The sequence below is a fragment of the Rhincodon typus genome, chromosome 2, assembly GCF_021869965.1.
Source record: "Rhincodon typus isolate 14 chromosome 2, sRhiTyp1.1, whole genome shotgun sequence".
Taxonomy (NCBI): domain Eukaryota; kingdom Metazoa; phylum Chordata; class Chondrichthyes; order Orectolobiformes; family Rhincodontidae; genus Rhincodon; species Rhincodon typus.
Window position 1 is genome coordinate 14,503,466 of NC_063333.1, and position 27,975 is coordinate 14,531,440.

At 40.2% G+C, this 27,975-nt stretch overlaps 1 protein-coding gene across 1 annotated transcript in view; it reads left to right on the top strand.

The window, feature by feature from the left end:
• Window positions 1-27,975, top strand: part of LOC109933155 (actin-related protein 3B) — a 199,339-nt gene that overhangs the window by 72,879 nt on the left and 98,485 nt on the right. The window contains exons 7-11 of the mRNA XM_048618630.1: window positions 2,065-2,208; window positions 15,626-15,799; window positions 22,427-22,512; window positions 23,256-23,292; window positions 23,718-23,895. Of these exons, the coding sequence (XP_048474587.1) occupies window positions 2,065-2,208; window positions 15,626-15,799; window positions 22,427-22,512; window positions 23,256-23,292; window positions 23,718-23,895 (619 nt within the window). The remainder of the gene's footprint in view (window positions 1-2,064; window positions 2,209-15,625; window positions 15,800-22,426; window positions 22,513-23,255; window positions 23,293-23,717; window positions 23,896-27,975) is intronic.

The following is a 27,975-nucleotide window of genomic DNA, read 5'->3' on the forward strand; positions in this document are numbered from 1 at the left end:
GTTCCTCTGATGCTGCTCGGCCTGCTGTGTTCATCCAGCTCTACACCCTATTACAAGTTCTTATCCAGTTGGAGCCTGGGTCATTAGACATGCTTCAAGGAAATACTGGAGATAGATGGGCTGGAAATTCTTTGCGCTGTTGCTGACTCTTTGCTTTACCTAGTGGTTTAATTCAATCTTTGTTAAGAACCTTGAACTGAGGAATCTTGTACTGTATTTTGCTGAGTCCTTCCTCCTGAAAATATCAGTCTCAAAACCCAAACATGGCATCACTTCCTTTTTTTTTGAAATCTTGATGTTGGGAATTTTCTTATTTTCTTTTGGGCACGATAGGTCTCCATTTTGCACTTCAGTTGCTCAGTGAAAAATAGGAACTGCCTTCATCATATTGTGAGCATGTGTAAGAAAAATATAATGTCATTGGTATATGTTCAAAATCTGTTTCTGCCCTCTTTATTACTCTGATCAGTCGTGACTTGCCCAAAGGATTAGCACAGGATGAAAGATTCATGACTGCTGCCAGAACATTAGATATGGACTTGAATAATGTTTTACTTGTGACTACAGATCCGTGAATATTAAAGGAATGAAACTCTTTATGGTTGGCAAAAGTGGCAGACTGGTAAAGGGAAACAACACCAATAACCTTCTCATCCTGCTTCTCTCTATGCATAGGAAAGACGTTATGAGTGTTTCTTAATGACTAGATAGCCTCTTGATATCCTGAATCAATTGGACTATGAGCTTTGAAATGTTACTGATGGCACTGGTTGTCACTTGAACAGAGTCTCTGGCAATAATATTTGCGGATCACAATGTGTTTGACATCAGGATGGTCCATGTTGGGATGTAGTCATTTCTAATTATAATACCACCATTCTCAGTAGCAACCAGGGAAATGGAGTTTATGCGTGTGGTTAAAGGCTTTCAAATGCTGTCGATCTGTGGTACAAGCTTTGCAGGCAGGGCGCTTGCTGCTCCAAAGTCTAGTTTCTTAGTGTTCCTGAACTTAAATAAACCCTCTTTTTTTAAGGTGCCACTGTGGACTCAAAATAAGACTCTGTCTAATTTCCTGCCTCCAAGTCAGAGGTGCTGGTTGAGGAGTACTTCTCATGCCTACCAGGGAGGGGAGTAGATTTTGACATTGTGTGTTGTTGTAATAAGGGCTCCAAACCTTGTGCTGTAACATCTCCAACTTTGCTGTCATCAGATAGGAGGCTATGCCAACTTTGGAGCTTTTCTTTGGGTTTAGAGAAGATTTCATAGAGATTTTAAAAGTCATGAGGATTTAGAGTAGATGGGGATGATGGGAAAGCAGCTCCCATTGGTTGGAAGGTGATAGTCAGAAGACACAAATTTCAGATGATTGATAAAAGAACCAGAGAGACGTTGAGGGAAAGTATTTTTATGCAGCAAGTGTTTGGGATGAGGAGTGTGCAAAACAAGCTCAATCGTGGGTTTCAAAAGAAAGAAATTCTGCACAGTATTCCCAAAAGCACAATTCAGGAAGGGCGAACTGAATCAGTTTTGTTCTCTGATATGATTTTCCAATTCATGGCACTATCATTGGCAAGCTATCTTTAAAGCTGAAGATTTTCTGTTGTATTGGGGCAATAGGAAGATAACAGTGGTGAGAGGAAAAGAGGGGTTTGAAGAGGAGGTGGCATGACTGGAATATAAGGATGAAAATCTTGGAGTGTTATCTGATTACTTGCAAAGATTGAGTTTTTATGAAGAACATTCCTTCAGAAGATGAAAGAAATGAGTTGAAAATTTTACGACCAGCTTAGTTATAAGACCTGCACAAGAAAGGGAAGCAATTAAATGGCACTTTTTTTTCTTCAACAACTCCAAATAACATTGTTGCAGTGATACACATTTGATATCAATTCCTTGAACAATAGAATAATCTAATTGATCTTGGGTCTCTCAAATTTATTTATTCACATACTGATCAGATGAAATAAACTGCCTTATGTATTAAGATGCAATAAATGAATTCAACGCATTTATTTCATAAGTTTTACTTCTTTCTTTCCTGGCATTTTACAAAAACCCTATAAGGCCGAAGGTTATGTCATTGGAAGCTGCATTAAACATATCCCAGTTGCAGGTCGGGATATTACGTTTTTCATTCAACAGCTCTTGAGGGAAAGGGAAATCGGGATACCACCTGAACAATCCTTGGAGACTGCGAAGATCATCAAGGTAGGATTCCAGAATAAACACTCTTTATACCCCTCTGACATCCTGGGCCATTCTTCCATCATCTCCAATACCTGCTCCTTGTCCCTTCACTATTACTGATGGAAGTGCCAATGGTGCAACACCCACCCATTCATTTCCACCCATTCGGCCCCAAACACATTTTCCTGGTGAAGCGTTGATTTATTTTTATTAATCACTATGATATAATATTTTGTTATATTCTTAACCTGTTGTTACTGCTGGAGAAGTCAGATGTCAGAATTTAATCTGGCTGGACATCTATGTTTTTTTTCTAATATAACACGGTAGCCTTTCATTGAAACGTAAGCACTCCAGGCTGCAGATTGGTTTTAAAAATTAAACAGAAGTTTATTATACAAAACAATGAAACAGAAAATACAGTTTGAAAGACATCAAAACACCCAGAAATAAAACCCCATTTAACCTCTCCAATACCATGGTTTCACAGTTACTTTTACTCAAAACCAAGGTAATTTTCCTTCCCTACTCAATCTGTAGTTTTGACTTAACTGCTTTTTCCTTCATTCCTGCCCTGTGAGCTGTGAAGCCTTTTCCTTGAATCCTCAAACAACTGAGATCTTAGACATTGCTATTATTAAGAAATTAAACATGTAGAGTTCCAATCAATAATGAGTTGGACATAACACTTGAGGCTAAAGGGATCAGAGGAATGAGGAAAAAGCAGGAGCAGGCTAATGAGTTGGAAGATAAGCAGTGGTCATAAATGAATTACAGTGGATCAAGCTTGAAAGGCTGAATGGCTTACTCCTACTCCTATTTTATCTGTTTCTATGTCTGATAGTTTTACAAATTAATTTTTTTCCCTGAGATAACTTAATCTCTTATTGCTCTTTTTCTAGGAGAGACTGTACTGGTTTCTGACTCTGGTCAGATCTTCTTTGAACTGACCTGACATTTTCCAGTATCTGGAAAAAAAAATCAAACTTAATTATTCTTAATCTGAAAGCAAGCTAATGTCTTTCAATCTCGCTCTTGTTATATAAAGAAACTTCCATTAACACTCTTGGAGGCCTTTACTCAATCTGCAGTTTGCATGCAAAATTATGGTTCTAGAAAGATGGACAAGGTAATTACAATTCATAAATATAGACCAGCAGTTGTATGACACTAGTTTGAAATCTAAGCTCCAAAAAAAGTATAAATTACATACCTTTCATAATGCCTCCCCCCACAAAGAAAAATAAAAATGTATCTTCAACAGGCATTTTCATTTATCATCAAAAATCCTTTTAATACTATTTCTATGTCACAATAACAATTGGCATTAAACATACAATAGGTTTCATGGCAACCATATTTTATATAAGTCTATTTGCATTAGCACTCTATTTCCTCTTAAAACATCTGCTTTGTCATTTCCAGGCATGAATGATGGTGTTGTTTTTAAAGCATCATCCTTACAGACTTAATCCAGATAAATTAGTTTAAGTGTGGGAAGAGATTAAGTTCAAGTTCCATTGAAACAATTGTAAATTCTTGTCCTGGAATTTCTCCAAAAAAAAATCAAAGGATTGTGGTCCATATATTTAGGTTTCTTCCATATGATGTATATTTCAAAATTATGTAGAACCAATGCAGTAAATGAAATTTGCTAATATCGTTTTAGCAAGTCAATTTTGGTGACAAATCATGCAAATACATAGAAACATAGAAGATAGGAGCAGGAGGAGGCCATTTGGCCCTTTGAGTCTGCTCTGCCATTCTTCACGATCATGGCTGATCATCCAACTCAGTAGCCTAATCCTGCTTTCTCCCCATAACCTTTGATCCCATTTGCCCCAAGTGCTATATTTAGCCAACTCCTGAATACAATCAGTGTTTTGGCATCAACTACTTCCTGTGGTAATGAATTCCACAGGTTCACCACTCTCTGTATGAAGAAGTGTCTCCTCATCACCATCCTAAATGGTCTACCCTGAATCCTCATACTGTGACCCCTGGTTCTGGACACACCCACCATCAGGAACATCCTCCCTGCATCTACCCTGTCTAGTCCTGTTAGAATTTTATATATCTTATGAGATCCCCTCTCATTCATCTGAACCTCAGCGAAAACAATCCTCACCTAGTCAATCTCTCATCATACATCAGGCCTGCCATCCCTGGAATCAGCCTGGTAAACTTTCGCTACGCTCCCTTGGGAGCAAGAGCATCCTTCCTCAGAAAAGGAGACCAAAACTGCACACAATGTTCTAGGTGTGGCCTCACCAAGGCCCTGTAGAACTGCACCAACACATCCCTGCTCCTGTATTTGAAACCTCTTGCAATGAAGGTCAACATATCATTTGCCTTGTTTACCACCTTGCACCTGTAAGCTTACCTTCAGCGACTGGTAAACAAGGACACCCAGGTCCCACTGCATACTCCTTTCTCCCAATTTACATCCAATTCTTTCAATACATTCCTCCAATGTTGGAATAGGAAATGAGTCCAGTTTTGTTACTGGGTTGATTTTGCAATAATAAACACAGAATCTTTGTGACCTATCTTGCTTCATCACCATCGTAACGGATGAGCTTCCTCTGCTGTGATTTGGTTCAATAATGCCTTTGTCTGTCATGAAATTAATCTCTTCCCACATGCAAACTAAGTTTCTTTGGATTGAGTCCATAAGAATGCTATTTTATAAGTAAAGCAGCTCCTATGTTGGCATCATGAACAGCTGAGTATGTTTTTCTTGACCCATTCGCACAAATCAATTTATGAGTCTGTAATAGCCTTTGCAAATCATTTCAACAATTTTCTGGAGTATAAAATATTATCCAGTTTGATTGTTAGAAGATCAACTTCTAAAATTTGAATTTCTCATTCATTTTCCAATTGTTCTGATATATTTGTTTCACTCCCTATTATTTTCACTACCATAAATACAGTTTTCCTCTGATTATCATCCTTGTCAAAATATCTCTTTGGCATGGTAACATGATACAGTTGCTGATTTTTTTTTCCTATAGTGCTCGCTACATAATCTATACAACAGAGTTTCTTTTTGATTTGATAAAGTCCAGTTGTTATGGAGTGGAAGTTGAACCCCTCTGATAATTAAAACGGAAACACCAACAGAAGCTTGCCTTGCCTCGTAATCTGCTAAAGGAAATAGGAAAAATGGTATAACCTGCCTTTCATCTCCCAATCTGTTACAAAGGAGAGGTTAAATTAACAAAATCCCTGATACTCAATTTATAAGCAGCAAGTAACAATATATTTATCTAACTCTAGCAGTGAACAAATTAACAGACCTGTGAACAAACCAAACAATTCTCCCTTAACGACTATTCCTGAACAGAACAAAATTCTAATGGCATGCTGTTCCAATAAATACAAGTCCCACTTATATAAACCAAAGTAATAAGAAAAATAAATTAAAACTTAGGCTCTCAATCCCACAGTGAGGATACATCTACCGGAATGTTCCATGCCTTTTCCACTATTCTTCAGTCAGGAATTCTTTCTTTGTGTCAGGAATATTAGCTGAGAGTACCATGGTGCCTTTTAGATGGTGGTCTAGATTTCTGTGAGAGTCAGAGTTTTACTGTTCCGATAGCAGATTGTTCTCAGACTGATTTTCAAAAACCGTCTTATTGTATAACCTTGATGACCTGTCAATTTTCTTATAACAGGATAGGACCTAGGTTGTCAACACCATCAGATTTAAATTTAATTGGGTTTGGTATCTAGGGCCTGGTTTAAAATAATTGGCTGATATTCAAGCTAGTTGCCTTAACATCAAAACAAGCCCAGGTTGCCAACCACATAGACAATTGATATATATGTTTCAATTTCAGAACGGTCTGTGCATCTTGCAACTGCTTGCAGAATTTTTTAAAATCTCCAAGCTTAGAAAGGCACATCAACTCCTAAAGGGACCACACATTCTTCCCCCTCAATCATTTTTATGACCTATTCAACAGGGACAGGTTGCAACTGAACTGGAGGGGGACCAATATCCTGGTGGGCAGATTCGCTAGTGCTGCAAGGGAGGGTTTAATCTAGATTGGCAGGGGGGTGGGATCCTCAACAGCAGGGAGACAAGTGCTATTATCAGAAATAGCCAGTTGAAGAGACATGTCATGCTGGAACAGAACAGGGAGCGAGGAATGCCTACTGGGCTGACAGGTAAGGCTGTTGAACTCAGGGCATGGATAAGTGTGTGGGATTGGGATATTATAGCCATTACAGAAACATGGCTAAGGGAGGGACAGGACTTTCAGCTTAGTGTGCCAGGGTACAGTTGTGTTAGGCAGGACAGAGGTAGAGGAAAGAGGGGAGGGGGTGTATCACAGCAGTAGTCAGAGGTGAAATAACAAGGGATCATCCATTGAGACTTTGTGGGTTGAGCAAAGAAATAGGGAAGATTGGTGACGTTGTTGGGGTTGTACTATAGGCCCCAAATAGTCAATGGGAATTAGAGGAACAAATATATAGGGAAACTGGGGAGACTTGCAGGAGCAATAGGGTTGTCATTGTGAGGGATTTTAATTTTCCTAACATAGACTGGGACTGCTATACCATTAAGGGTTTAGATGGGATGGAATTTGTTAAATGTGTTCAGGAAAGTTTCTTCAAGCAGTATTTAGAGTGTCCTCCTTGGGAAGGGGCAAAACGTGACCTACTCTTGGGAAATAGGGCAGGACAGGTGACTGAGGTGACGTTAGGGGAGCACTTTGGGGCCAGTGACCATAGTTAATTTTAAAATAGTTTTGGAGAAGGGCAAAACTGGTCCACAGGTTCAAGTTAATAATTGGGACAAGGTGAATTTTGATGGAATTAGACATGAGCTTTCAGTGGATGATTGGAGTAGTTTGTTTGCAGGCAAAGGGACCTCTGGCAAGTGGGAGGCCTTTGAAAGTGTGATAGCTCGAGTTCAAGGTCTATATGTTCCTGTGAGGGTGAAGGGCAAGTTTGGCAGGAATAGAGAACACTGGATGACGAGATATTGAGGCTTTGACAAGAAAAAAGGAAGAGGCATGTCACAGGTACAGGCAGCTGGGATCAAGTGAATCCCTGGAAGTGCATCAGGTATTCAGGACTTTACTGAAGAATGAAATCAGAAGGGTGAAAAGGGGGCACGAGTCAACTTTGCCTGAGAAGATTATGGTAAATCCAACGAAATTCTTTGAGTATATTAAAGGAAAAAGAATAACTAGAGAGAGAATAGGACCCGTCAAGGACCTATGTGGACATGTGGAAGTGCAGATGAATGAGATCTTCAATGAATCTTTCTCTTTTGTGTTTACCATGGAGAAAGATATGAAGACTTGTGAACTTCGGGAAGTTAGTGGCGATATCTTTGGGACTGTCCATATCACAGTAGAGGAAGTGTTGGAAGTATTAGAATGTATGAGGGTGGATAAATTGTCTGGTCCTGACCAGATATATCCAAGAAACCTTCAGGAGACTAGGGAAGAAATTGCGGAGGCCCTAGCTAATACATTTGCGTTATTGTCAGCCATGGATGAGGTCCCGGAAGACTGGAGGGTAGCAAATGTTGTGCCCTTATTCAAGAAGGGCTGAAAAGGAAAACCTGGGAATTATGGACCAGTAAGTCTAATATCTGTGGTAGGTAAGTTACTTGAGAAGATTCTGAGGGATAAAATATACATGCATTTGGAAAGACAGGGTTTGATTAGGAGTGGTCAGCATGGCTTCGTGCATGGGAGGTTATGCCTCACAAATTTGTTAGAGTTCTTTAATGAAGTGACTACAAAGGTTGATAAGGACAGGGCGGTAGATGTAGTCCATATGGATTTCAGTAAGGCCTTTGATAAAGTTCCACACAATAGGCGGCTCTGGAAGGTTAGATTGCATGGAATCCAGGGAGAGCTGGCAAATTGGACACACATTGGCTTGACGGTAGGAAACAGAGAGTAATAGTGGAAGGATGCTTGTCAGACTGGAGGCCTGTGACTAGTGGTGTGCCTCAGGGGTTGGTGCTGGGCCCATTGCTGTTTGTTGTCTATATCAGTGGTTTGGATGAGAATGTACAAGGCATAATTAGTAAGTTTGTGGATGATACTAAAATAGGCAGTATCGTGGACAGTGAGGAAGGTTATCAGAAATTGCAGCAGGATCTTGATCAGCTGGGGAAGTCGGCCGAGAAATGGCAAATGGAATTTAATATAGATAAGTGTGAGGTGTTGCATTTTGGAAAGTCAAATCAAGGTAGAAGTTTCATGGTGAATGGTAGGGTTTTAAGGAATGTAGTGGAACAGAGGGACCTTGCAGTTCAGGTGCACAGTTCTCTGAAAGTGGAGTCACAGGTCGACAGGCCAGTGAAGAAGGTGAAAGAACTGTGGATGCTATAAATCAGAAACAAAAACAAAGTTGCTGGAAGAAGGCTTTTGGTGCACTGGCCTTCATCAGTCAAGGCATTGAGTATAGAAGTTGGGAAGTTATGTTGCAGTTGTACAGGACGTTGGTGAGGTCACACTTGGAGTATTGCATTCAGTTTTGATCACCTTGCTATAGGAAGGATGTTACTAAACTTGAAAGAGTACAGAAGAAATTTACAGGAATGTTGCCAGGACTCAAGGGACTGAATTATAGGGAGGGGTTGGACAAGCCAGGACTTTTTTCTTTAGAGCGTAGGAGATTGAGGGGATATCTGAAAGAAGTGTATAGGATCATGAGAGGCATGGATAACATGAATGCACTCAGTCTTTTTCCCAGGGTTGGGCAAACAAAGACTAGAGGGCATCAGTTTAAGGTAAGATGGGACAGAATACATGGGAACCTTTTTACACAGAGGTTGGTACGCATATGGAATGAGCTGCCAGCAGACGTGGTTGAGATGGGTACATTAACAACATTTGAAAGACATTTGGACAAATACATGAATACGAAATATTTAGAAGGATATGGGCCAAGTGAAGGGAAATGTGGTTAGCGTGGATGGACATTTTGGTCGGCATGGACTAGTTTGGGACGAAGAGCCTGTCTCTGTGCTGTAGGTCTCCATGATTCTGAATTGTAACATCCTACCTTCCAATTCTTAAGTACTCTACCCAACTTTGCGTTACCTTCCCCTTAAGAAAAAACTTGAACCATCATTATGAAAAGATGGCTTTCTTTTTTCCAAAATCTTAATGCCATTATTACTAAATCCATAATGCATTAATTTACAGTTACTCATTTCATACTAATTTTATGTACATATATAACGTTGAACACTACCATTTCTATCTTATACACACATTTTCTTTTAAACCCGTGATAACACATCCACAATAACATTTTCACGACCTGCAGCATGCAGCATCTGTAAGTTAAATGGTTGTAATGTAACACTCCAATGAAATAGTCTGGTGTTCTTATCCTTAAATCTTTGCAAAAGTATCAAACGGTTGTGATCAGTATACACAACCATCTCCAATATATTGTTTGCAGCATAAACATTAAAATGCTGTAAGGCCAGTTTCAAACTGAATAACTCTTTTTCAACGGTTGAATAGTTTCTCTGTTGGATATTGAGTTTCTTTGAAAAATAACTGATTGCCCTTTGAATGCCACACTCGTCCTCCTGTAACAACACAGCTCCAACCCCTACATCACTTGCATCGATAGTGACTTTAAAGTGTTTCAAGAAATTTGGCGTGTCTAAAACTGGTGCGGTGGTTAACACTTTTTACATTCTTAAATGCCTCCTGGCATTGTTCTGTCCACTGAAAATTCATGTGCTTTGACAAATCTGTCAGAGGTGCCACCACGCTACTAAAATTTGGTACAAATTTCTTGTAGAATCCTCTCAGTTCCAAAAAGCGTAGCACTTCCTTCTTCAAGGATGGTCTTGGAAATTCCTTGCTGGCCTTCGTTTTCATGTTCCTTGGTGTCATCCTTCCATGTCTGATGTTGAGTCCTAAGAACGTCACTTCTGCCTTCGTGAATTCGGTTTTTGCTAAATTTATGATCAGTTTTGCCTTCCATAGTCTTTGAAAGAGCTCTGCCAAATTCACCATGTGCATTTTCCACGAAAGGCTAAAGATCACTAAGTCATCTATATAGATGGCATAATTAGTCAATCCTGTCACAACTCTGTACATAAGTCTTTGAAAAATGGCTGTTGCATTCTTCATTCCAAAGGGCATTACTTTAAATTGATATTGCCCGTTTAGAGTTACAAATGCAGAAACTTCTTTTGCTCTCTCCGACAAAGGTACCTGCCAGTAACTGTGAAGGAAGTCCAACTTTGTGATGTAAGTGGCTTGTTGAACTTTTTCCACACAGTCTTCCAGCCTTGAAATTGGGTATGAGTCTGATTTAGTCACAGTGTTGACCTTCTGATAATCCATGCAAAATCATTGAGTACCAGCAGGCTTAGGAACCAACATGATCAGCGAACTCCACTCACTTTGACTTGGCTTAATGATATCTTCTTGGAACATCACTTCCACTTCCTCTGTACCTGTATGCTTTGAGAGTATTAAGCCTGTAGGTGTGTTGTTTTATTGGAACAGCATTCCCTACATCCACCTCATGTATTATAATATTAATCCTCCCTATTTATTTCTACATATGTCCGCCTAATGCTGCAACAAATCTTTCAATTCAGTTCTCTGTTCCTGAGACAGATTGCTGACTACCCTATCCCATTCTTCCTCATTATTCAACTTATTATGATGCACGTCAAAATCTGAATCATCTGGCTTTGATTCCTCACTCTGAGTGGCAGTAACTGGTACCTGTTTCTCTGGTTCCCTTTCCCTGCCATAGTAAGATCTCAGCATATTCACCTGACATACTGGATAAAGTTTTTTCCTACCTGGCAACTTTACCAGATAATTCACCTGATTTAACTACTTCTCAATCTGATAGGGATCACTAAACCTTGCTTTGAAGGGATCTCCTACCACTAGTAACAGCACCAATATTTTATCCCCACGGATAAACGTATGAATTTTAGATTTTGTATCTGCTTCTTGCTTTGTTAGATGCGGTGTAACCTTCAAATGTTGTCTAGCTAATCACCTACTCCGTTTAATCTTTCTCTCACCTCAGATACATAATCGAACTGTGAGATCTTTGACTTCGGACCTATCAACTTTTCCTTAATTAATTTTAAAGGCCGGCTTACTTTGTGTCCCAATATGAATTCAAATGGAGTAGACTGAATTGATTCATTTGGAGAATCTCTAATAGCAAACAATATAAATGGGATACCTTTTTCCTAATCATTTGGGTAATCCTGGCAATAAGCCCTCAGCATGGTCTTTAGAGTCTGATGCCACCTTTCCAATGCTCCCTGGGATTCAAGATGGTACACACTTGAGTTCAAGTGTTGGATGCCTAAACTATCCATGACCTCCTTAAATAATTTGGCAGTAAAATTGGACCCTTGGTCTGATTGAATCTCCCTGGGTACTCCATAATGGGTAAAGAAAACAAGCAACTCCTCCACAACCTTTTTTGCCTCGACTTTCCATAATGGAATTTCCTCCAGAAATCTGGTGGACACGTTATTTATGGTTAGCAAATACTGGTTCCCACTTCTGGTTTTATGGAGAGGACCTACACAATCAATCATTACCCGCATGAAAGGTTCTTCAAATGTAGGAATTGGCATTAAATGCGCTGGTTTTATTACTGCCTCTGGCTTTCCTACCATCTGATACGTATGGCAGGTACGGCAAAATTCAACCGCATCTTTATGTAATCCAGGCCAATAGAAATGCTTTTGTGTCTTAGTCTGAGTCTTCCTCACTCCGAGATGACCTCCTACAGGTAATTTGTGTGGTACCTGAAATACTTAGTGTCTGTATGCTACCGGCAACACAATCTGGTGAACTTCCGCCCATTCCTCTTCTGCACTAACCTGCCGAGGTCTCCAGTTCCGCCTTAATATTTTATCTGTAAGGTAATAAAATTCTGGAATACATTCTGATTCCTTTATCGAGTAGGCTTTATGTTATAAATCTTTAATTGTCTCATCTTTTTGTTGTAACTCCATTAGTCTTGCAGAACTAAACACCTCTGTCTGATCCTCTACCTGTTTAAGTTTTTCTGTTATCATTTCGTCAAACAGGGTGTTAGCTAAGTAGACCTCCTTTGTCTCCTTTGTCTTTCTCTTTTGTTTTCCCCGCTTGCTTTAGCCTTTGACAGTGGGTTCTTATTACCACACAATCCTGAAAAGTTCCAGAGTATTTTTCTTTTAACTCCTCAGCTTCTTTGTTTTCCTTTGGCTTCTCCACTACAAGGGGCATCACTCTCACATTTGATCCAGCTAGATAGTTTCCAAGAACAAACTGTATTCTTGGAAGAGACACTTGTTCAGTCACTCCCACTGTCACTTCCCTAGTCTTGATTGGACTTTCTAGCCTTGTCTTACACAGGGGAATGCTAAATCTCTCTCCATTTATTCTACAGATTATCTTTCTCTCAGGCAACATTTCAGAAGGAGTGCAAGTATTTTCAGCTCTTACTATTAGAGACTGACCAGCTCCTGTATCTCTCAATATTTTGACTTCTTTACCATCTCCCCCTGTTCTTCCTAAGTAAACCTTATCACAGAGGTGAAATCTTTTGAGATGGACACTATCTTACTATCTAGCCCGTACCAGGCTGTGCACTCTCCTGCAGTTCCTCAACTTCTCTTGGGATTTCCTTTACTATTTCAGCTAATCTTACTGGTTTAACCTCTTTTAGCACATCCTTTTTCTTAGTGCCTTTCTTAATCCACCGGCACTGTGACTTGGTATGTCCCACCTTATTGCAGTGAAACCACTTTTTCCCAGAGTGCCTTTCTTAAACCACCAGCACTGTGACTTTGTGTGTCCTCCCCTATTACAGTGGAAACGCTCTGAGGCCTTTCGCCTCCTTTTCACCCTCTTGGGTTTTTTTTTCACATGTGGTAAACTGTTCCCAGTGTGACCTACTTCTTGTTTTTCATTGAAGGATCTCCCTTTTTCCCAATTTCTCTTTTCCGAACCTCTTCCTACTTTGGTAACTTTTTGATCCTCAACATAAGTTCTTATCTGGAAGTGAGTTTTTGAACTCCACCAGCTGAATAATCTCTCTCAAGATTCTCAAATGTCTTTTCTATCTTTAATGCTCTCACCCATCTATTGAAGTTGCTATGTTTAATTCTTTCAAACTCAACATAAGTCTGACCTGGTTCTCTCCTTATATTTCTGAATCGTTGTTTATATGCTTCTGGTACCAATTCGTAGGCAGTTAAAATAGCCTGATTTACTTCTTCACATCCTCTTGACACCTCATCTGACAACGATGCTAACACCTGACTAGCTCTGCCTACCAACTTGTTCTGAATTAACATTACCCACATATCCTCTGGCCAGTTCATCTGTTTAGCCAATTTCTCAAAGAAAATGAAAAAGGCTTCTATATCATTTTCATTGAATTTTGGTAATATTTGGGCATATTTCTTTATATCCAACCAGGCTGTTGGCTAAGATGAGTTTGCTCATCATCACTTCTATCTTGTACTTTTATCTCTGTCATTTGAAGTCTTTTTATTTCAAGTTCCAACTTGATCTTTTACAACTTGAACATTTTTTTTCCTTTCTTCACTCAGCTGGGAATTTTCTTTCCCTTTCTTTCTTTTCTGCTTTTAACGGTAATTCAAACTCTCTGACCTTCTTTTCATTCTTTAACTCCAGTTGTCTCATTTGCAATTTAACTTTTTCTAACTCCACAATGCTTGACTGTTTCTCTGATATAACTAAATGGATGGCTAACTCCATTACAATTTCAGCTTTCCTCTTATCCCTCGTTAAACCCAAATTTACCCTGTTTGCTGATGTCTAATAGTATTTCCTTCCTCTGTCCTTCTAAACTTTCTTGACAAATTTGGGAAGCATCCTCAAACTCCAAAACCTCTTTCGCAATGTTCAAAGCCATTTCCCCCACTTTTGATTTAACTAACCACAAGTAACCAAAATTAAGCAGATTTTCTACTTCTCACCTGAGTTTTATTTAAAAATCCAGGACACTAATTCGCAAGTCTGTTTAAATCTGCTGGGACCTTTTGAACCTCAAATCTGTTCAAATGTGTCTAAAACCGTTCAGATCCCATACACAAACCAGCCAGATCCTGGGCTCGAGCCCCCAATCTTTACAGAGCAAAGGTTGAACCTTTCTAAGAATTAAAACTTTACAGCCAATTGATACAAATGTTTCAATTTCAGAACTGTCTGTGCATCTTGCAGCTGCTTGCCGACATTTTTTTTGTGTCCAAGCTTAAGAAAAGTACATCTCCTCTTAAAGGGACTATGCACTCTTTCCCCCCCTCTATCATTTTTACAAACAAATTCTAACATCCTGCTTTCCAATTCACAAGTACTCTACCCAGCTTCACAACACAATGAACCTTGCTTTTATTGGTTTCCCAGAAAACAATGGTTCTTTAGGCACATAACAACACGAACACCTTATCTGTATCAATAAAAGTCCAAACTTTTGTCTTTTTACCTGCTCTAGTTTTCTAGCCTTTCTCCTTTATTGTTTTTTTCCCCTAAAATTAGTACCCCTTCCATCAGCAGATTTGCTATTCCTCCAAATTTATTGTAGATACCAATTCAACCATTTCTCCACCTGTAACTGTTGTGTGAAATATCATTGGTATCTGCCCGAAATGCTGTTTTTTATATCCTTGATACCTGATGCTCTTCTGAATATAGTTTTAGGTTTATAGGTATGCTATTTCTGAATTCTTCCATATAATAATTTCCCTTTTGTCATCAAAAGTTTTCCCTAGCTTCAGTAATGTAAACCACTGATAATACAGTATTTCTTTTTCCCTTGCAAATTACACAACCGTCTGATTAGGTTTCTTTCTTGTAGTCCTAAATTTTAATTGATCAGTTTCAGGTATGATCTCAATAGCATCGAGTATCACCTTTTGACAGTTTCATAAACTACAGATTGTTATTCTAATGTACTATTTTATGTAGTATACAAAAGTATACACTGTACTATAATCACCACTTTTGATGTGGTCCTCTTTACAGTGGAGAGACCAAAAGTAAATTGAATGAGTCTAGTGAACACCCCCTATACAGCTTGCAAACCTGACTCTGTACTTCCAGCCACTTACTATTTTGATTTTCTACCTGCCCCTGACCTCCCACAATTTTCCATTTAAACTCAATGAAACTGAAGGAACCAAATTTAATCTATTTGACTTAGTGTTCCGGTTTCCTCTGATAATGCCACTGAAATCTTACATACCTTCATCTTTTGTTTCTTTAATTATCCCATGACCATGATCTTTTGCCTTGGACCATCATCTCTTTTGTCTTTTAATCACTCTTATTTCACTTGGATCAGATCAGTCCGAATACTTTGCGACTGGTATTGTGTTTTTATTTCTTTACTTTGCTCAAGTATTCTGATGTCAACTTTTGTACTTTTTTTTTTGTAGGAGAGATATTGTTATATCTGCCCTGATATAGTAAAGGAATTCACTAAATACGACACAGATCCTGGGAAGTGGATCAAGCCATACATCGGTATCAATGCTATCAGCAAACGACAATTTTCTGTTGATGTGGGCTATGAAAGGTTCCTGGGACCTGAAATTTTCTTCCATCCAGAGGTAATCAGCAGTATTGACTATAATCCCGCTTTTGTGTGTTTTGGATTTTGTATAATGATTATAAAACAGTTTTTTTTTGAGCCAAGTAGAAATCATATTAAGGCCCTGATCTGGATCTCTGGATTGAAAATTTGATTAATAATAATTGATTCATTTTGTAATTAACTTTCAAGTAAATACTGACCTATCTGTATATATTCCCCACTCTACACCTGCTACTGGAACAAGACATGTTGACATCAAGGAACATGAGGATAGTGTAGGAAGGTTGTGCTGAAGTAGATGCTCAGTCATGATCTAATCGAATAGCAGAGCAGATTCACTGGACTGAATAGCTTATTCCTGTTCCAATGTTCACATGAAATGGATCCCTAAGTAGAAGTAACATTTGCTTGGTGCTAGTAAAGAGAAATTTGTTCTATAGTCTGAAATGACAGTGCTGCGCTGTACAAGAATACTCATTATGGACTAATTAATTGTATCTCTTCACAATGTTGAATCATTCCCACTACAGTTTCTGTGTGGCCAGATGCAGTTTTGTTTTTAGAAATTTTAGAAATTTTGAATTTGATGCTTGAATTAATAATTTCATGATATCCCAAATTGTTGGGGCTTGGGCTCTGCATTATATGCAGCTAGATCTTCATGATGCTTGCAGTAGCTGTTTCTAACATGCCAATTACGGCAATCTATCTTTCTGCCCATTATTGTCTGCTTCCATTGTTGGGAGGCAGATCTTTGCCAGCAGGTTTGAGTCAAGAGAAGGAAAGAACACTTGAGGGAAATAAACTTGCAGGGCTACAAGAATAGAGCAGGGGAATAGGATAAACTAAGTTGCTTTGCAGAGTGGTAAGGATGCAATGCGCTAACAGGCCTCCTTTTGAGCCACATTGATTCTATGACTATAACTTACATTTATATAAACACATCTGTTGGTAAATTTTTTATGGTCTCACAAAACAAAAGCAAAGTACTGCAAATGTTGAAGATTGGAATTAAAAACAGAAAGTCCTGCAGAAACTGAGTAGATCTGACAGAATCTTGTTCTAAACATAGACTTGGTTTGTCTGTACAGCTGCTGCTAGATCTGCTGAGTTTCTCTAGCACTTTCTGCTTTTCTTGCACATGCAGTCACTGGTGGAGTAAGCTGCAGCTGCTACAGTAATAGTTTGCAGCCACATTGGAGTGGACTCGAGTTGCGAGTAGGCAGGATTGGGTAAAGGTGCCAAAATGAAGGACGGATGTTGGTCAAGATAATGGGAGAATTCGACTTTCATGTCAATTTAATGTCAACGATCAGTCACAATACAATTAGTATTCATAAACTTGAGTCACTATCCTTTAAACTTTTGTTATCTGTGAAGTTTTTCGATCTTGGTGTATTTTAATCCTTTCTGAAATCTAAACCATCATTGTTTTAATCCCACCCACCACCACTCCACTAAAATCAGGGCAGGAAACCAATTTCCCCATTCACAACACAGTCTTATGGGCCAGCGTTTCAGCTACCAGGTTTCAGGAAATGCTCAATGCAGGTGAAGATCTGAGTTCAAAAACTGGGGTATGATGGTTTAATTGAATCACCATCCTTCACTGTCAAGTGGAAATGGGAGTTTTAGAGTTAAAAGTGGCTGTGGAAGGGCCAGATTTTCAATGTCTTTGAGTAACGGTTTATCTTTTTTGAACAATATTCTTTCTGCTCAGAAGTGGGATTTTAATTGTCAGATTTATTGAATGTCTATGACATTTTTGGCATGGAAAATTAAATCATTTGCAATTTTGTGAAATGGAATTTCTTGTAGGGAAGACTAAGATCTTGATAGTTGTGGTTTTTCCTTGAGATTAATGGATTCCAGTCATGTTTGATCAATTGGGCATATTTGATCTGTCATGACAGCTGGATTTTCTGTCTTAGACATCCCCTTAAATTCCTGTCCAAACGAAATCTTGAATTTAATCTTCAACAAAGTGATAGACTAAAATTTGTTGTGTTGGACATAAATTGCAAATTCCTTTGTGTGAATATGAAAAGACCTTCAATCTTTATTTCAGTGACAGAATTAGGTCACTTCTGAAATCCAGGCACTTTTCTTATGGGGCACAAACTATGGGCTGATGCCAAATAGAAATTACAAGATTGCTCGCTCTGCTTCTTTATGCCTTTTGACATCTCCTTGATGTTCACCTAGGCCATAATGAACTGGTATCAGCAGTCTGTGGCCACTGAGAGAATACAATATGTGTAGTATTCAAGAAGCTTGTGTCTACAAATAAAGTTAAACTTTTACAAGTGAAAATAAAGTCCTGACAGCTTGATTGTACCATGATTTGCACCTTAATAGTTTGGAACAGCTATGTAGCCTGTCAACATATTAAAGTCATTCAAAATATCACTGATACTTGGAGGCAGGAAACTGCACTGTGCGTGGGCCTTTGAGTGTATGTGCCAAGCTCTGTCTTCCATAGTTCACCAGTGAAAGTGGAAAAGAAGAGTAAATAAATATAAAAATGACAGATGAATGCTTTCATCATACTTTTGTGAAATGTTTGTTACTTCCACTGGGGCTGTGGCCACATATAAAAATTTGTGGACTTTTCCATAATTTTATGAACTATTATTATCAGAGAGGGTTGACCAGCAGTATAACATTTTAATTCGAAATAAAAGTCTCAGCCAGAAGGAATACTCTTACCCTTAGCATTGATGTGTCAGGTTGTCAAGTGTGAGAAGCATTTTTAATTTGAAGCATGAGAAAGATCAAAAAGCACATCCCATTGACCATTCACAGTGGCAACATGCGATCATGCTAAACCAGTCAGTGCTTGCAAGCCTCTGAAAAATAGATCCACCATTAAAAGTGATTCTGCTATTGGAAATCATTTATTAAATAATCTGCACTGTGCTAAGAGTTACACTGGAAGCCAATTTAATATCATCAGTTGATCTCGCAATGTGATGCAATTGTGCGTGCTGGAAGCTGCATATATAAATACACAGTACCCTGTTTTATGTAGGAAGATGGAATTTGATCTTACATTGCATCTTTTTAAAAAGAAAAGGGCATGGAGGCGGCCAATTGCTGTTGCATCTCCATGGCAACACCCTGACCAATCAGTCTACCTGCCTGGTCTGAGAATTAAGGTTGACAGGTAACTGTTTTTACTGTATTGATTAATATAGTCCACCAGTGGTTGTGATGTGGGGCCTACAAACCTGGCAACATACCAGCACTGAAAGTCATATCACATTATTCTTTGTGTGGTAGGCAAATCATCTCTTTTGCTCAACAACAACACTCTGTGAGAGGAGACAACCACTTTACTACAGATTTTGGATTTCAAGACTGAACATTCCTGAGGCACTGTGGGCCATCAGCAGTGACAGAATTTAGCTCAACCTGCAACCATCTGAACCGATGTTAGCCCAACCAATCTGAACCCTCTTCTCATACTATATAAAGTGGCATCCTTTTGTTCAAGACATTTTCTTGCACCATTGTTGTGATGAATGCGAGACAACTTGCTTCAACTTCTTAGATAAGGTGTAGAGCTGGATGAACACAGCAGGCCAAGCAGCATCAGAGGAGCAGGAAAGCTGACGTTTCGGGCCGAGACCCCATGCCCTATGGACATATTACCTTGCTTCAACTTCTTGTCTGTTTTTAGCAGTGTTTAAATTCTGTGCTTCTAAGCAGTTATTTACTAACCAAAGTGTGAAGGCACATTAGGCAGACATACATTATCCAACATACTTGGTGGTCTATGGTGGACATGTGATGCTACTGTTACTTTAAGAGGTTATTTTGTCCTTTTTTTAAAGAAAGGTTGTAAAGCAGAGATGCCAAGCTGAGTAATAGAGTAAACAGTTTGGGACACCTTAGTTTTTTTAACAGCCTGAATGGGTGTGGCCAGCTCTCACAGATTAGGATTTCTATGTTTTGGTTTTCCAGTAGCGTAATAGATATTGGGGTCTCAACAGAGCTGGAAGCTTCAGTGAATGTCTCCTGGCTGTTTCTCTCTCTGAATTTTGTCTTGATACTTTTTCCTCCTGGATAGGAGAACTGCATGTGAGAATCTGTATCTGAATTCTTGTTTTTTCCAAGGGGTGTGTTTATGGGATGCTACTAAATTGCAACAGTTAATTAGTAATAATTACTGTGTCTATTATTCTGTTAAGTTTTCCAGTTTAGTTATTTTAAATTCCTCTTTCTTTGGTTCTATTTTAATTATTGTTTTTAATTAAATTGTTTTGCTTAACGTTGAGCAGTCTGACCAGTCACATTGCATCTGGAACAGATATTTTATATTTGCCTTTAAATTAAGAAAAAGATAGTTTGTAGGCTACCTTCTTAAAATATTTTGAGGTGGTCTAATCTGGTCCATGACAGGCAATAATGGACAAGATCAGGTTTATGTGACGGACGATTTGTTTAACATCTGGTGAATATAAAGATGTTGAAAGTGAATGCAATTTTATGATAGAGGCTCACCACTTCAGTTATTGCAAGCCAGGAACTCCCCCTTAATGTGTTGTTTGAAAGTGATAATTGATAACGTGGCCCAGAAAGAGGAGCTGGCACCCGCTTCTCTGACAGGGACTTGGAGTGCTAGTGGAAGGGTGTTGCTGCTGGTGTCAGAGATTTATCCTGTTGACCACCAAAGGAGACTGCCTTGGTGGAGAGATGGCATTGAGGTCATACTTTCCAAGTGTGCTAGTTTGGGATGTGTTTGAGAGAGTGCAAGAGAAAGGAGCTACAGAAGTGATCAGAAAACTTGATGTTGATAGTCTTCAATTTGACAGGTCGCTTATTTGTTTGTGGCGAGATTGAAGAATGTGACTGAGATGGAGAAATTGAAGAAGATTGTTAGGTGTGAGTTTTGGTGATAGAATTAATTGTGGAAGAATCAGTCAGCAGAAAGACTGAGACCGGTAGGAACGTGTTTTAATGCTTGAAGGCTTGAAGGGTGAACAATGAAGTAAGTGCCAGAAGAGAGGCAAAACTACCACCTCAAGCAGCATAGATTTGAAACAGCTGATGTGTCCCAAGAAAATCCTTTACCATAGTACATTTACTTTGCTGTCATGGCATTAGGCCATTATTTTCACTTGTGACAGCCAAGTAGCCACCTCTGCTCTGTTCTGCTATTTTACAGTAAAGTAGTATCGCTGCCTTACGTGGTCTTAAGTCATGCAACTTTTGTCAATGTCCTTCCAGCAGTTATCTGAAATGTCATGCTCTGTGACAGATAGAGTTCCTGCTCCTTTCACCTGTTTGTGGACATTGACTGGGTCTGAAAAGTTTTATCCAGGACAACAGGGAGAAACAGGGAGAAAGGACTTGCAAATTTGCCTTTGAAGGGCTGCATTATACATTTCACTGCTTAATAATAATAAAAAATTAAGGAGAGGTGATGGCCTAGTAGTATTAGGGCTGGACAGTTATCCAGAGACCCGGCAATGTTCTGGGGACACGAGTTCAAATTCTGCCATGGCAGATGGCTTAATCCCAAAAACCTGGGATTAAGAGTCTAATGATGCCCACAAAATCATTGCTGATTATCAGGGAAATCCTATCTGGCTCACTAGTGCCCTTTAGAGAGGGAAACTGCTATACTTACCTGGTCTGGCCCACATGTGACTCCACACCCATAGCAATGTCATTGACTCTCAACTGCCCTCTGGGCAATTAGGGATGGGTAACAAATAGTGACATAGCCAGTGATGCCCTTATCTTGTAAATGAATTTTAAAAAATGTTGTTTGTTTAAATGAATTGTTAATTGCCTGAGATATGTGAAATAATCATAACTGAAAGAATCACTTGTTTGAGAACAGCTTATACATAATCATGCACATCCGTCATTTGGTTTCTAAGGGGAAACAAAAACCCTTTGTATAAAAATATGGACCATAATCTCTCTGCATTGGGAGATTTCCAAAAATTAAGGAGAGTCACATTGAAAGTAAAGTGAGCTACAAGAAGTTTTAAAAATTCTCCCCAGTTTGAATGCCTTGTGTACTAAATAATCCTGATTTTGATTTGAAGCTCCAATCTTTACATTGCTTACATATGTGTAGAGAGTGGATATGGAACTGTCTGCATGGCCTCATGCTCTCATGAGCTCTCCCTCTCTCACGCACTCACCTTCTTCTCTGGACACACATATACTATCTCCCTTTCTCTGATTGTGTGAGTGCCACATCTTGCTCCCTGGACCCATTCATGCCACTTCTTTCACCTTGGGGTGTATACGTGCTGCCTCCATCTCCCCCACATGCGTGCTTCTCTCTCACTCACTCTCCCTCTCTCACTGTCTGTCTGTCTCTGTCTCACTCTATCACTCAGTCTTTTGTTTTGGAAATCCTTGTGTTACCTGGAAAGATAATTTTTACACCCTGTCCACCGTCTTGCCATCCTTCCTAAAGTGTTTAAGCAATATACAATTATTGACTAAATGCCTGTTGATGTAATCTTGATATACCTATATTTATGAAAACTTGTATCTCATCCTTTTCCTTTGACCAAGGAGGGAGTGATGTGATTTTATGGTTTGAAATTAATTTTGAATGTAGTTCATGTTTTTCAATCTATGTTTGTTGAAAAAAAAAATTTATTTGCTTTTGCAGTTTGCAAATCCGGACTTTATGCAACCTATTTCAGAGGTAGTTGATGAAGTAATACAAAACTGTCCCATAGATGTTAGACGTCCGTTGTATAAGGTAATGCAAATGATGTTCCATTTAAAAATGTGGTACTTTTGCTGTTCCTATGCTAAGTGCTTCAGGAGTCAATTGTAAATCTGGGATATTCTTAAATTGTCGTACAAACTATAATTTTTGAATAACTTCATACTATATTGAAGGCTGTTCCAAAGGCAAACTCCACATGAAATTAATCAATTCCTTTTAGGATATAATTAGAAAACTGGAAAGAATATTGGAGTTCTATATTTGTTTCTGTTGCCATTTTTCATTCTTGTTTATCTCTGCTGAAGGGGATGACAACTTACCACTTATCCACTACCTCTTGTATTATTCAAGTGTGGGCTTTGTTGTGTATTAATAGCCTACTTGACTGGAAGGGGCTGTGGTATCTGTGCCTGGTGACTGTGCACGTATTGCTTCCAGAATGGTTTGTAAGTTAAACACACTGAGCAAGTTTATCATTAGAATTTCTATTTCATGAGCTTGAGAACACTGAGGTCGGCTTACTTGTTACACACTGATTGCACCTTGTGTACGTCAGAATCATTCACCAGATTATCTTGAGAAATAGTTTGGGAAGTCAGCATTTTATACAAATGGTGAAGTTTACAGCCCAGAAGGAGGCCAGTTGATCTACTGTGTGTGCCAGTTCTTTGTGAGTGCAATGACAAACAAATCTGACGAGACTGTGTACTATTCACAACCCTGTATCTTGTCTGCTTCAAACATATATCCAATTTCCCCCGAAAAGATACAGAAGTCTTTGCCTCAACCATTCCCATACCCAAGTAGCCCATTACAGAAAGCAAATTTTCATAATCATTTGTACCACACAAATGTCAGGCAATGACCATCTCTATTGAGAGAAAATCTAACCACTGCCACTTGACATTCAATGATGTTATTGAAGTAACTGCACAAAGGCCAGGTCCCTTCACCAAGTCACCCTTTATTTACTAGTGCACAGTAGACTGGCAGTCGCCAGCCAGCTCTGAATCAGTCGTCAACTGAGGAGATTCTCATCTCCTGATTAAATCTGTCAGACAAGGCTTTCCTGAATGGCCAAGATTAACAACCTCAATCAAGAACCTCGAAGTCAACGAAGTCCATGTGGTCTCAATCCCTCTCCACCAAGTCTGGGGATGTAGGCCTGGTCTTTCGCTTGTAGCTTCTCTTGCAATGTTTTCACCCCAGGTCCAGTTCCTCTGACTAGGACTCGGACACAGGCAGCGTGTACCGGACCATGGCCCACCTCTTGCATCCAGAACTTCTCTGGAGTGTGTCCTCCTCTTCTTCCAGCAACAACAGTATCGAGGCTGCATCCATTTCCGACTGGACACTAAATGGAGGGAGAGCACCTGCGGTTTCTGCAAGGCCTTCTGAGGGGCTAGGTATGTTTTGCTCCTGCTTCATTTGTGAGGTGACAATTTTCAGGTGATCCATGTGTTTGTTCAGGACTGTAACACCTACCTGAACTTTGTAAGTCACAGGACGCGGGTAAGTGGATCTGAGTCCACGAAAGGATCAGCCATGATCTTATTGAATGGCGGAGCAGGCTCGAAGGGCCAGACAGCCTACTCCTGCTCCTAGTTCTTATGTTCTTATGTTCTATGACCTGACCTTGCATCAACCTCGCCTTGTATCCATACAGAGCCATTTCCATGGTTCTGGCACCAAACTTCATCTCCTGACTTAAATTGTCTCTCTCGCTTAGAGGAAGCATGTGGCCGCCATTTGGCATTCCTGCTGTTGTTTACCTTCCTGTTCTCCAGGTCTGAAAATATCATGTTTAACCTGGTACGGAGTCTTATCCTCATCAGCAACTCTGCTGGAGCTATCCCTGTTGTTGCATGTAGGGTGGTCCTATAATCAAACAGGAACTGGGACAGTTTGGTATCAACTGATGCTATAGGCTGCTTCTTTAAGCCTACCTTCAACATTTGGACTGCTCTTTCCGCTAGACAATTGGATGATGGATGGTATGGAGCTGTCTTATGTGCCGAATGCCATTGGACTTTAGGAAATATTTGAAGTTGGTGCTGGTAAATGATGCACCATTGTCTGTGAAGAATATTTCTGGGAGTCTGTGCATTGCGAATGATATTTGCAGCTTCTCAGTTGATATTCCTGAGTTTGCTGAATGAACTTTATGCACGTCCAAGTATTTTGCATGGGTGTTCACAATGACCAGGAACATTGAGCCCATGAAAGGACTGGCATAGTCAACATGCAACCAAGTCCAGGGTTTATCTGGTCATTCCCATGAATGTGGGGGCACTGCTGGTGTAAATGTTTGTCTTTGTTTGCACTCTGGGCACTGCCCCACCAATGCAGCTATCTCGACATCCAACCCTGGCCACCAGACATAGCTTCTTGCCAGCATCTTCATCTTGGAAACCCCTGGTGGAGTTCAGTCAGTATCTGGTGTTGACCTTTTACTCAGAGCAAATCACCCTTAATCTCCACAGTAATATGCCATTCTGTACAGTGATCTGGTCTTGCAGGATCCAAAAAGGTTTCAGTCCTGGTTGCGATGGCCCTACTGTTTCCCCCCATTACCACCAGCTGTTTCAGTTTTGCTAGGACAGGACCTTTTTTGTGTCTACAGTCTGATATTGTCTGTGGTGAGAGGAAGGGTGTTCAGAAAATTTAAAACCAAAATGGACTCTTCCAGGGGAGGCACCACCAAAGGAGTGTAGTGGGAGGTGGCTCAAGGCATCCACTTTAGCCACTTGGCTTCCTGAACGGTGTTCTAACTTGTATGCACTGAGAATAAAGGCCCAACACTGAATTCTATCCAAAACTATGTGGGCACCACCTTGTCTTCCTTCAGTAGCCCGAGCTAGGGTTTGTGATTAGTCACTATGACAAATTCTCACGGTAAACGTACTGGTGGAACTTCCTCACACCAAAGACTACTGCTAAATCTTCCTTCTCTATCTGGGCATACTTGCGTTTTGTGCATCAGCTAAAGTTCAGAACACTACCCCAGTACTGTACAGGGAGGCATTGCATGTCAGTACTACTTCTCACTTCGGATTGTTGTGGGCCAATGCCTTAGATGAAGATAGCTGTTTTTTTCACTTCCTTAAAGGCTACTTCTTGGCTTTGCAACCATTTCCAAGGCTGACCCTTTCTTAATAGCAGGTTTAAGGGTGCCAAGATGGTTATGTTTGAATTTTCCGTAACGTTTCACAAACCCAAGGAAAGACCAAAGCTCTGGTTCAGACATGGGAGCCAGGTGTCTTTTGATCGCCCTCGATTTCTCTTCCAACAGGTATAACCTGGTTCTGTCGATTCTGTAACCCAAGTAAGTCACTTGGGGTGCCTGGAACACACATTTTTCCCTTCTAAGGTGTCTGCCTGCGTGGGAGAAACGTTTAAACACTATGCCCAAGTTCTCCAAGTGCTCTTTATTGGTCTTCCCTGTTATCAGTATGTCATCCAGATAAATAGCAGCTTGGGGAAGCCCTTGTAAAATGTTCTCCATGGTCTGCTGGAAAAGGGTGCAGGCTGATGCTACCCCAAATGGCAGTCTTGTATATTGATATGAACCCTTATGTGTGTTAATTGTGGTGTACTTCTGGGACTCTTCATCCAGTCGCAATTGCAGGTAGGCATGGCTGATTCCCAGCTTTGTAAATGACAGTACCCCTGCCAATTTTGCATTCATATCCTCTATGTGAGGGATCGGATATTTATCCAGCTGTGAGAAGTGGTTTACTGTTTGCTTAAAATCACCACAAAAGGTGAACTGAGTCGTCAGGCTTCACAATCGGTACGACCAGTGCTGCCCATTCTACAAACTGCACTGGTTTGCTGATTCCTTTGCTCTCTAGTCTCCTGATTTCCGCCTCTACTTTTGCCTGCAAGACAAATGGCACTGGGCGGGCCTTGCAACATCTCAGAATTGCTTCCTGGTTTGCATGTAAAGTGCCTTTGGCCCCTTCAATAGTTTCAAGCCCTCCTTGAAATACTCCTGGGTATCACTCGGACTTCACTGAGGCAGCCATTTTCCAATCAAAAAATGTTGAGCTGATCTAGGTGAATCTTTCTCAACCAATTCTGCTCCAGTAGACTCAGGCCCAAACCTTTTACTATCATCAGTGGTAACTGCACAAATTGCTTCTCATAGAATACCAAAACCAAATTTGAAATTGTTCCCCAGTGTATGTTCTCAGTCTGGCTGAGGTCTCGCGCACGCTTAAAAGTTGGAGTCCCAAGCAAATCTTGTTAAAGACAGATTCTGCAACCACAGATACAGTGCACTGGTGTCAACCTCCACGGGAACTGGATGACCATTTAACCAAACCTTTTAATTGGCTGCAATTTGGATGCCATTTAACAATTTAATTGTTCCAACCCATATGTAGGGGAACTTTCCAGGGTGTGCATTCTCCTGTGTGTTGGCCTACATGTTTTCCTACTCAAGTCAGCCTTTGTTGGACTCCTTTGCTGTCTTGAGTCTGCATACCAGCAGCAACTACAATGGCTCGCTGGCTCAGATCCTGAAGAACTCTTAAGCCACAGCCAAGTGGCTAGGCTTTGTTGTAGGGTTCTGCTGTGGGTTGGCCAAGGGTCCTTCTGCTCAGGACTGCCCTGCATGAGGCTCTGTGATTGTAGTGGTGTTCCCCAAGCGCAGTTGGACAGGTGGGGGTGTCCATTTTTATTGGGATGCCCTGCTCCACTTGCTCCAATTTCTAATGACAAGGCCAGCTGCAGTGCCTGTTTGAAGTCCAGTTGGGCTTCGGCTAGTAGGCGCTTCTGCATGGTTATGTATTAATCGTACATACCAAATGGTCTCTCAGCATCTCATTCAGGGTTAACCCAAAATCACATGCCTCTGCCAGTAAGCTTAACCTCATCAGAAATCCCGATACGGATTCCCCCTGTTCTCTAACAGCCGAATAAAACCAATAGTATCTCAGGATTAAAGGAGGCTTGGGATCAAATATATTCCTTAACCAACCCTGTCAACTTTTGGAAGGTTTTAGTGCCTGGTGCCTCTGGGAAAGTTAAGCCCCTTATAACTGAAAGTGCTGCGGGTCCACACACAGTCAGAAGAGTTACTCGTTGCTTTTCATCCGCCCCAATGTCATTTGTCCAGAAAAGATATTGCATTCTTTCTGCGCACTGGGCCCAGTCTTCAACAGCAGAGCAAATAAGCCAAGCTTCCCAAATAGAGGCATGATGCCAGAAATGCTTGTCAGAAGATGACAGTTTCAAGTGAATGTTCTTCAGGCATTTCCTGTTTTCTCCCATTGCCACTGAAATAACTGCACAGAGGTCGGGTCCCTTCACCAAGTCACACTTTATTTACTAGTGCACAGTAGACTGGCAGTGGCCAGCCAGCTCGGAGTCAGTCCTCAGCTGAAGAGATTATCATCTCCTGATTAAATTTGTCAGCCAAGGCTTTCCTGATTGGAGATAGTAGGAACTGCAGATGCTGGAGAATCCGAGACAACAAGGTG